At 40.2% G+C, this 10,529-nt stretch overlaps 1 protein-coding gene across 2 annotated transcripts in view; it reads right to left on the bottom strand.

The window, feature by feature from the left end:
* The window catches only part of LOC111157179 (eukaryotic translation initiation factor 4E), a 41,311-nt gene extending 31,181 nt beyond the window's left edge, over nucleotides 1-10,130 (bottom strand). The window contains exon 1 of one of the 2 annotated variants that reach the window (XM_022518472.1): nucleotides 10,078-10,130. In XM_022518472.1, coding sequence (XP_022374180.1) covers nucleotides 10,078-10,095 — 18 coding nt within the window. In that variant the 5' untranslated portion in view covers nucleotides 10,096-10,130. Of the gene's footprint in view, nucleotides 1-9,394; nucleotides 9,452-10,077 lie in introns of those variants that run through there. The other variant, XM_022518463.1, reaches the window with a different exon arrangement.
* Between the last annotated feature and the right edge of the window lie 399 nt (nucleotides 10,131-10,529).

Here is a 10,529-nt window from a genome sequence, read left to right as displayed (position 1 = left end):
AGTTCAAAAATAAAAAAGAAAATAAGCAACTTGGAGGGAAGAGACAGGGAAAAGAAAATGCCTTCAAAAATATGTACCTATATATATCCTCCAAAGGATAAAATGTTGCATCACAATTATAGGAAGCTATAAAGTTAACATTGAAAAGAGAAGAGAAAAAACAAGACATCTGGAAATTAAAATTATGACAGAAAAGATTGGAAAATAAATTTCCCAGAAAACAAAAGATAGAAAATGAAAAGCAAGATTTAAACTTAAAAAAAAAAAAAAAAAAAAAAAAATCAGAGAACCATGCTAGGCGATCTAGTATCTGAATAACTGTTTTAAAGAGAGGAAAAAAAAGAGAAATGAAAGTCACAAATAAATCTAAAGTGATGAATAGGAGTTACCAGATAAAAAAGTGCAATGAGTACCTAGCACAGTGGAGCATGTCACTGTGAAATGGGGACAAAAAAATTTGGGGGTTGAAATAGGAGAACTAGTCACACAAAGAGAAGAGGAAAAGAAAGGAAAGGAAAGAAAAGGAAGTAACCATTAGAATATGTGACTTTAAACAGTTACCAACAGAAGATGACCTGAAATAATGACTAAAATTCTGAAGAAAAGAATTTTACACCCAGCCAAACTACAGGACATTGCTTAATAGGCCAGGTATCAAAAACAGCCAACTCTTCATGTATCTTTTCTCAAAAAATTACTTGAGATGTGATCTACTGAAATGAAACAGAAAACCAAGTAAGACAACAAGGGACACAAAGGAAGTCAGATGAGGGAATCACAGGCATAGTCAAAGACAGGTGTGCACCAGGTATAGCGAGCAACGTCCAGACTGGAGCAATGTGATTCAGGCTACATTCTTCATCTGATGGCTGTAATGATCAAGATCCTTATTATTCTACACTTAAAACAAAACACTGATTGCCATGGTTAGTCTAGCCCAGATTTTTAACTATACTTAACTCAGCTTAACCCTGTGTTGACAAAGTTCCCTTTGTCTCCTTTGTGCCCTTTCCCCTGAAACAGCTACAAATTTCACATTGAGGAACTTGCACTTAAAACAACACAAAAGCATCTTACTAGCACAAAACACTCTCCTAACTGAAGGTTCTTTGCCTGGCTCACACCATAACCTGCCAGATAACAACTGTGGAGTCCTATGTTTCCCAGAATATGTTCATGATCTTGCCCACTGGTTCCCCCAAGTGGGGCCTTAGTAGAGATTCGAGGAAGCTGAAGCCATCATAAAGACATGATGATGTCTTAGGTGATGAATACACAGGTCATCAACTTATTACTCTAAAACTTATGCACATGTGCATCTTCTATGTTTTTTACATATAAATCAATCACAATTAGAAAAAGAGGTTATTAAAGCCTCTGCCTTCAGCTTAGGTCATGATCCCAGGGTCCTGGGATGGAGCCCCACATAGGGTTCTCTGCTCAGCAGGGAGACTGCTGCCCCTCCCCCCGCCTGCCTCTCTGCCTACTTGTGATCTCTGTCAAATAAATAAATAAAATCTTAAAAAAAAAGGTGTAGTTCTAAAAAATTATAGCCTGGTAGCCAGCTATAATCACAAAGTATTTTATCTAACCAGCAGAGTTTTAATTTTCAATTTATTGCCAAAACATTTACCTTGCAGCTATACTACCTCATATATGGAACCTTAGTAGAAGGCTATTATAAAATGAATTAGCAAATAGTTGGAAATAACCCAAATGTATAGAAATACAATACAGAAATAACTATGTTTAAGACCAAACCATGCAATACATACCATCAGGGAGAAAAAAAAAAAAAAAAAAAGCAAAAGATTTATGGGCTGATATGCAAGGCTCTAAAACACCTATTATTAAGTGAAAAACATAATGTGCCAGATTAGTGTATACAGTTGACCATTTTTTTTTTTAAAGAATATATACCCTTTTTGCTTATATATATACAAATTTCCATGGAAAGAAGTGATGATGCTGGCTGTGTCTAGAAGTGATCTACCTGAATGTGATCAGCTTGAGACACAGACTTCACTATATAGTCTTTTGTACAAAATCTGAATTTCAAACAACATAAAGTACTGCCTACTCACAAATTTTTTTAAACAGCACAAAAAAGGCTACAGGACAATTTTAATTATCCATACAAGAACAAATAATTGCCTTTGAAAGTTTAAAATACAGACAGAAGTTTCCCTAGGATAAAATTCGATAATTTCTCCAACCAAACTGGTTATAGTTGATTGTACCTTACAAAGGTAAGCCAAATACAATATGCATATGTTTATACCAGATAGGTCTAGATTCTACAGCTACACTGTCCAATCTGGTAGCCACTAATGACAAATCAAATTAAATTTCAATTAAAATGACATTTAAATTAAAGTTAAATGAAGTTTAAAATTCACTTCTTTGGTGGAATCAGTCACAATTCAAGTGCTCAAAAGCCACGTAGGGCTAGTAGCTACTGTACCGAATAGCACAAATATAGAACATTTCTACCATCACAGAAGTTCTCTTGGACAGCCCTTATCTAAAAGAATCCTCAAAAAACTGGTTAACAGTGCGGATGCACTGGAGAAAGGAACTAGATGGCTGGAAAGATAGATAGGAAATAGGTTTTAAACCATAAAAAGACAGGACTGGGTGTCCGTGTGGTTTAGTCAAGCTTTTAACTCCTCATTTCTTGGTTTCAGCTCAGGTTGTGGTCTCATGATCATGCGATGGCCCATACAGGCCCTGCACTCAGCAGGGAGTCTGCTTGAGAGTCTCTCTCCCTCTCCCTTTACCGACCCACTCGTGCGCACTAGCACGCACTCTCTCTCTCCCCACAAAAAAAAATCTTTGGGGGTCGGGGGGGTAGACAGGACTGAGCCTGGGCTAGGCAGCATCCTTAATGCTGCATGTTAACTCAGTTAATCCTTACTGTACTTCAAATACAGTTTCTTTTGTAATCCTAAGTATTTTACTTAATGCATTTAAAAACATTATTCTGACAATGGAGCCATAGACCTCACTGCTAACGGGATCCATTTGAATTCTGGACCATGAGCATGTATTACTAATTCAAGAAAAAAGTTAAAAAAAAAAAAAAAAGCTAAATGGTAATTACCTATAAACTGAAATCCAAATGAGATTTTACAATCCTGAACATTATTAAAAAATACAGTGTACAAGTTCAAATGAAGAGAAGAGACAAGAAAAAAGAAAAGAAAAACCCAAATTGCTCCATACCACAGCCCATAAATCATTTGATATATCTTTTCAACAATGGGCTTTTGGGTTTTTCTTTTTTAAATTTATTTGAGAGAGCATGCACATGCGTGGGGGAAGGGGCAGAGGGAGAGAAGCAGACCTCCCACTGGGCATGGAGCCTGACCCAGGGCTCAAACCTAGGACCCAGAGATCATGACCTAAGCCAAAATCAAGAGTCTGCAGCTTAAACAACTGAGCCACCCAGGCGCCCCTCAAAGACAGAATTTTATATTTAATTTACTTGTGCAAAATGATCTATATAGCAATTTATGCTTAAGGTAGGAGTTTTACTGACAATAAGGACTTAGACTTTTAGTCTTGAATTTCAGTTTCTTTTTTTTGAATAGAATAGTAACACAACTTGGGCCCAAGGGCCTGAGTTTGAGTTCTAAGCTAGGCAGGGAAAAAAATTATTTGAAATATGAATTTCCCAGCTATTATTTATCTCAAAATAGTAAGAGAACTAGGGAGAAAAACTACAAGAAAAAGATGTTTCATCTTTCCATTAAAATATTAAATTTTCTTTCCTTAGTTAATACTTGGAAGTTATCAGACTTTGTGAATGCATAAGGTGTTGCCCTAAGATGACTATGTAAAACCCCATAAAAATTCTTCATAAGAACACTAACATGGGACGCCTGGGTGGCTCAGTCATTTAAGTGTCCGACTCTTGACTGCAGCTCAGGTCATAATCTAGGGTCCTGGGATCAACCCTGCATCAGGCCCCATGCTTAGTACAGCCACTTGATACTCTCTTACTCTCACCCTCTGCCCTTCCCCCCCACTGGTGCTATCTCCCTCTAAATAAATAAAATGTTTAAGAAAAAAACAAAACACAGACATTAGTTCATATAAATATAAAAATCTTATTGATGGTCACTGTAATAAGCAGAGCATTGAAAGACTAATTTCTGTTCAGCATTTTATAGTAACAAGTTTAATACACACAGCTAAAAACATGCAAATATACATTTTAGCTCTAACAATTACTGCAAAGCCTTGAATTTCAGAGAAACGGTCTTACTACTATCTTCCTCAAACACCTGAGCTTCTAAGACTAGCAACATTAGGGGTGCTTGGGTGCCTCAGCTGGTTAAGCAACTGACTCCTGACTTAGGCTCAGGTCATGATCTCATGAGATTAAGCATGCAGATCCACACTCAGTGGGGAGTCTGCTTGAAATTCTCCCTCCCTCTCCCTCCACACCTCCCCAAAAGGCGCTCATGCCCCTGAACGCAGGCACTCTCTCTCTCTCACTTGCTCTCTAAACAATAAATAAATCTGTTAAAAAAAAAAAAAAAGCTAGCAATTATTATACTGAAACATTTTCAAAACAACTACTTAACTCTTAGTCCTTTCATCAAAATTACTAACAGTACAAAGGTAGTTATTAGTAAATTCCATAATGACAAATTCTTAAAAACTTACTGTGTCTTTACTAGCGAAATATTTTAATTGGCAAATTATTTGATTTTGATTTGAGAAGGTCCAAAAGCAAATGAGAAAGGGGGGAGAGAAGTGACCATTTGCTTTCATCAGAAATCTATCCAAAATGTTGTGGACCAGTTTCTAAAATATAAACTTAGGTGTAACAACTTGTTTAGTCCTTGGATTTAGACACCACAGTGCTATTTTCTTACTGTACTTCGGTTATCAGTTATCTAACACTGTAGTACAAAAGAGCCTAAAATGTCCACACACTTTCTTTTAGAGCTGCAGCAAAATACCTAGTTAATCAAATTAATCTTTCCAAATCACATAAGGAAAACACATTACATGGCCATTGGAAAGACTGTGTCACGGTTAAGAACACATATGCTGGAATTTGCTGCTTTAGTTTGAACTCCACCCCACCATTTATTAGCTGTGCGATCTTGAGCAAGTTAGTCACACAAAGTAACTTAATCGCTTTGTGCCCTGGTTTCCTCATCTGAATTACGGATAATGATATCTCCCTCACAGGGCTCTGTAGGATTAAATGAATTAATATATGTAAAGTAATGTGGTGCCTGACATACATAAGTGCTACATTTTAATTAAGAAATAAAGATCTGCCTGCCTACATTAAAAATCAGTTACAAATAGGTTCTGCTTAAAGGTCTTTTTTTTTTTTCTCAAAGATTTTATCTGACAGAGACAGAGCGGGGAGTGGGGAGGCGGTGGTGAAGGGAAGGATGGCAAAGGGAGGAAGAGGAGGAGCAGGCAGGGAGGCCCACATGGGGCTGGATCCCAGGACTCTGGGACAATGACCTGAGCCAAAGGCAGATGCTTAACTGGCTAAGCCATCCAGGCACCCCTTAAAAGTCATTTTTAAGACAATTGCTTAGAACTCTATATCCATTTCCCTGGAAATTCAATGCTGGTTAGATTTGTCCTAATGCCACAGAAACTTACTGAACAATGTGACTAAATCACAGCTTTCCATTGTTTCTGTGGAATAATGTATCAAAAGTTCCAACTAAGGGGAAAAAGAACTTATTTTCTGACCACATTCTAGGTACCTGCAAGTCAAAGTGATCCTTTCTTTTTTCTCCAGACATAAACAGGAACTTTCGAACAAACACTAGTGATTTTTATGATAGGGATAGGAGTGGGAAGAGTGTCTCAGGATTGTACAGCATAAGCTTTGCATTTCTTGCCAATGACTAAGGACTGATCATCAAAAAGCAGCCACATGAATTTCTGAGCAAAAAGAGGAAAAGGTGAGTATACGTATGCATGAATACACCTGCATGCAACACATTCATGGACTCTTAACTTGGTATACCCAGGTCTTCATCACTAACAAACTGTCATCCCTGAATACTGAACTTGAAAATCAAAATCACTGTAAGATATCTTATTCCCATTTTCTCAGCTAAACTTAGAAATTTCAGTCAAGGTCAAACATATTAAAATTAGACTACAACCCCTGCTCTTTTCACTACTCTAAAAATTCTCTACAACAAAGATGGAAAAACTAACAGGTACCAGAAGAGCAAGAAAATTTCCAGCACTAGCAGAGAAGGAAAAGTAGAAATTATCTTTGCCAGAGTAACCGTTTCACAAGCTCCTTGTTACATCCAGGTACTCTACTACATTTTTAACCTTATATAAATTAAACAACGTATTTTAGTATTGCCTAGAATTTGCTGTCCAAATTGGATTAAGCTTACCTAATTCATTTAACACTGTATGCTCTGCAACTTCAGTGTATAAATTAGGACTGCTTTCTAAATTGGATTTCTCTAGGTCAAATGATTATGCATAGTATTAATTCAAAGTATAAAATGAAGTGAAATTTGAAATATAAACACCAGAACCAAATTTATTTGGTTTATGAATGAACTTTGATACATATACTGGGTACTTTCATTAAGGTGAAAACATAGTATTAACTTGCAAGGTCTGCCTGTCAATCAACAGTCTCTGATTAACCAAAAACACTGAATTATATACAACAGATTTATCAATATATACGTAAGCCTTATTTACTTTTTAAAAAAATTTTTAAAATATTTTTATTTATTTATTTGATAGAGATCACAAGTAGGCAGCGAGGCAGGTGGGGGCGGGGGAGCGGGCTCCCCGGCTGAGCAGAGAGCCCGATGAGGGGCTTGATCCCATGGCCCTGAGATCATGACCTGAGTGGAAGGCAGAGGCTTTAACCCACCGAGCCACCCAGGGGCCCAAGCCTTATTTACTTTTAATAAGCTCTTTATAGTACAAAACATGTTTCTAAAGGGTAAAAATGGAAACATTAGTTCAGGCGATTGTCCAAGTTGATTCCAGTTATGCAATTAAGGTAGTTTTAAAAACCCAAGAGATACAATGTAACTGTATACTTACAGTTTAACTAAACAAACAAAACCCCAAAAACCTCTTACTTTAAAAAGAACTACAAGTCAAAAACCAGCCCAACAATGAAGAATGCAGAATGAAGACAGCTACAAAGAAACGTTTTGCCACTGGAAGCAAGATGGCCTGGGGAAACTGCCTTGCCATCTTCACTACTAATATTAAGTCTAATTTTGATCTAGCCAAAAAGTCTAATTTTGACCTAGCCACAAAGTCTAATTTTGACCTAGCCACAGTTCAAATGCCAAGAGACTAACAGGAAAACACTGTTTATCCCAATGTTCAAAATTTTCCCATTATTACCTAGAGAGAGGTAAAATGCTTCCTTTACTTTGCCCTATCAAGCTTCTCAATAACTTTAATATCTGTAAACCACATCTTAATGTAACTGATCTCTTAAACACATTTGAAAAAAATTAAATAATATCAAACAGAAAATGACTGATATTTTATGTAATTTCCATTGTTAAAAATCTCCCAAATATCTACAAAAGGTGGGACAAGCAGGAAAGGCCCATGACTCCTTAAGTGCTTACTGATTATGCCCAACAAAATACGCAGTAAGGGAACTCACAAGCTATATGAAATAGCAATGAACAAATATAAATATGGTTTCTGTAGGCTTCAGCAGAAACACCTCAACTACAATCAATACTAATCAGCTGCGGTTTAAAAACAACCACCTCCCAGTATTTACAATCATCAAAGAATTCTAAGACTAACCTGTGAAAAAGGTGCATTAAAGGTGCAAAAAAAAAAAAAAAAAAAAAAAAGCCATTCTCTCTAAAAATAAACATGTCAATGTATTTTACATACATCTTCAAACTACCACTGGCCTTCCACTCTCACACACTTTAGGTTTTTAGGTTCCCTACTCCCCAAATTTAAACGCAGTATCCAAGTTTCCTTCTGTCAGCAATAGAACAAATACTATACTGTATCACCCAGTAAATTAAGCTCCTTAAAAGTTAAATTGAACAAGGTATAGAATCACATCTTGTATAACTCTGTATCCTAAAACACATTTGGTATAGCCTCCTAAACATAACAGAGACTATAAATGTTCACTGACTCAAAATAGTCCTTCAACACTTTGTAGTCCTGTTCTGCGCCACTGAAAGAAAACTGCATAGCTTTGCAAAATCCAAAGGGCCTAAATGTTACTTAAACTTCACAGGATACATCATTATTTCACAGCTTAGAGGTTTTAGCCTTGCCCCTATTACTCGCTGTAATGCTTTTTAATGTTATTGGCAACAGTAGGGAGGAGAGCAGATCCAGTAAAGAGTGGACATGGGAACCTGTTAAAAGGGAGTATTTTCATTTTCATCCTTTACCTTTTTATTTATGTAACATTAATGTTATAAAGTCAGTTAACTGTATCAGCAAGTTAAGAGACAGTTCTGCAGAACATAAATGAAAACACACACCAATGAAGAACAAGTAACCAAAGAGAAGAACTGCCGTAAACTCTGGCAACAAGGTAAGGATGGTTCACACCAACGTAATGAAAAAATAAGTCTTTTTGCATTCTACAAGCCTTCCATGACTAATTTTTCATCTAACTATAAAAGTCTCTAAAAAGTCAAAACAAACTGGTTAAATCATTATCAAAATCACAAACTATCATTAAAGATACACAAAAATATCTAGCAACCAAGATCTAGAACTGCTTCCAGAGTGTCAAAGGTCTTCTAGGTTGTTAAAACAGTCTATTATGCCTCTAAAACAATTTCACTTAGATGTGACATTCCTAAAACTGCAACACAGGCCTGTAAGTTTCAGTGAGCCAGTGCCGGCAAAACCAAATGTGACCAAGATATCCTCTCCTTCGGGCGGTTAACTACTAAATTACTGTTCTGGGATCGGCTTGCTTCACTAAGTTTAAGATGGTGCCTAAACTGAAAAGAAAGCGACAAAATAAGTAAAGGAAAAATAAACAGAAAACTGATTTTAAAAGTTAAGTTCCTATTTCCAATAAACTATGTCTTAGAAATATTTCAGACTATAAAGGTTTGAAAGAACAGATGGATCAAGACCCATCCGCATTCTCTTGAGACGTGCGCACTGCGCGGAAAACGATGAATGAATGGAAGACAAGCGCGTGTGAAATGCAGCAGGTCCGGCCGGCAACCAGACCAGCAGCAGCGATCTGTAGGCCTCGCTCCTCCCCCTTCCCTCCTCCATGACAGCCCAGTATCAAGCATGGAGGGGAGAGGACAATGTGATCCCCCTTTCTCACCACCACCACCTTTCAACCTACTCTGAGAGCTCTACCGCGCAACACGAGGTTCTCCTCCCCGCCCCAAACCTTTCTCGCCTCCCCTGCCGCCAACCCCGGCAACTCTCGGGCGCGCTGGAGTAACATGCGCTCGCCCCTCTCGGCTCCCCTCGGCGAGGTCGAAGCTTCTCCGCGCGTGCCGCGGAACCACTCCCGCCCAACCCACCCTCCCGCAACGCGCGCCCACCGGCCCCTTGGCCCACCGGTATAAAGACCCGCGCGCGCCCCGCACACGAACCCCCAGGCTGGAGCTCGGGAGGGAGAGAGGGACGGAAAGGCTACCCCGGGGCTCCCTCCTCCATCTCATTCCAGGCCGGCTCGCCACCCACCCTCCCTGCGGATCCGGGCACCCGCTCGAGCCAGTCCTGCGCCCTTCTATCCTGAAGACACAAACCCCACACACCCAGCCCAGAACCCGGATCACTCTCCACCCTAGCAGACCACCTCACAGATCCGCAGGAGGCGCCGTGCCGCCCCTCCCCCCCCCCTCTCCCCCTGCTCTCGGGCCCCCACCAGAACGTGTGCGCTACACGCCGCCTCGGCCAGCCTCCGGGGCGCCCCCAATTGCCCGCGGAGAGGTCAGGCCCAAGAAGAGGGGGAGGGGGCAGCAAGGGGTAGCGTGCGCGCCGGGAACGCCGTCCCGCGGGGTCCCCCAGTCCGAAGGGAGACGGAGCGCGGGGACCGCTGGGGGGGGGGGCAAAGGCAATACTCACCGGTTCCACAGTCGCCATCTTAGATCGATCTGATCGCACAACCGCTCCTGAAGGGGGGGTGAGAGGAAAAAAATGAGATTCAAACCGGATTGGCCGGCTACTGTCCACGTGACGGACGTGTCCGTTTGGCCCGGCGGCGCCTGCGCACGACTGCGGCTGCGTGAGTAACAAGAGGCTTCTGGGAAGTGGAGTCTTTCTCGCTCACTCTCGCTCTCCCTCTCTTTTTTAAGGGCAACGAAGTTTAAAAAAATTAAAAAAAGAAAAGGACTGGTCACGTGGCTGGTGGGTCCGGTGCGCGGTTCTCGGCGGCGGACCCTAGCGTGGCGGAGGGTGGTTTTCAGTCCTGTGCTCTTCCGCCTGGATAGCTGCTGTCGCGTTTACTGCCAGGCATGCCTGCTGGGCCCTTTGTTGCCCTGTCCGCCCATCTTCCCCGGAAAGTTGGGAACTGCAGG

This window comes from Enhydra lutris, unplaced genomic scaffold (genome assembly GCF_002288905.1).
Source record: "Enhydra lutris kenyoni isolate GAN:26980312 unplaced genomic scaffold, ASM228890v2 scaffoldscaffold3, whole genome shotgun sequence".
Lineage (NCBI taxonomy): Eukaryota > Metazoa > Chordata > Mammalia > Carnivora > Mustelidae > Enhydra > Enhydra lutris.
Note: the sequence above shows the minus strand (reverse complement) of the source record. Positions and strands in the feature narration are given on the sequence as shown.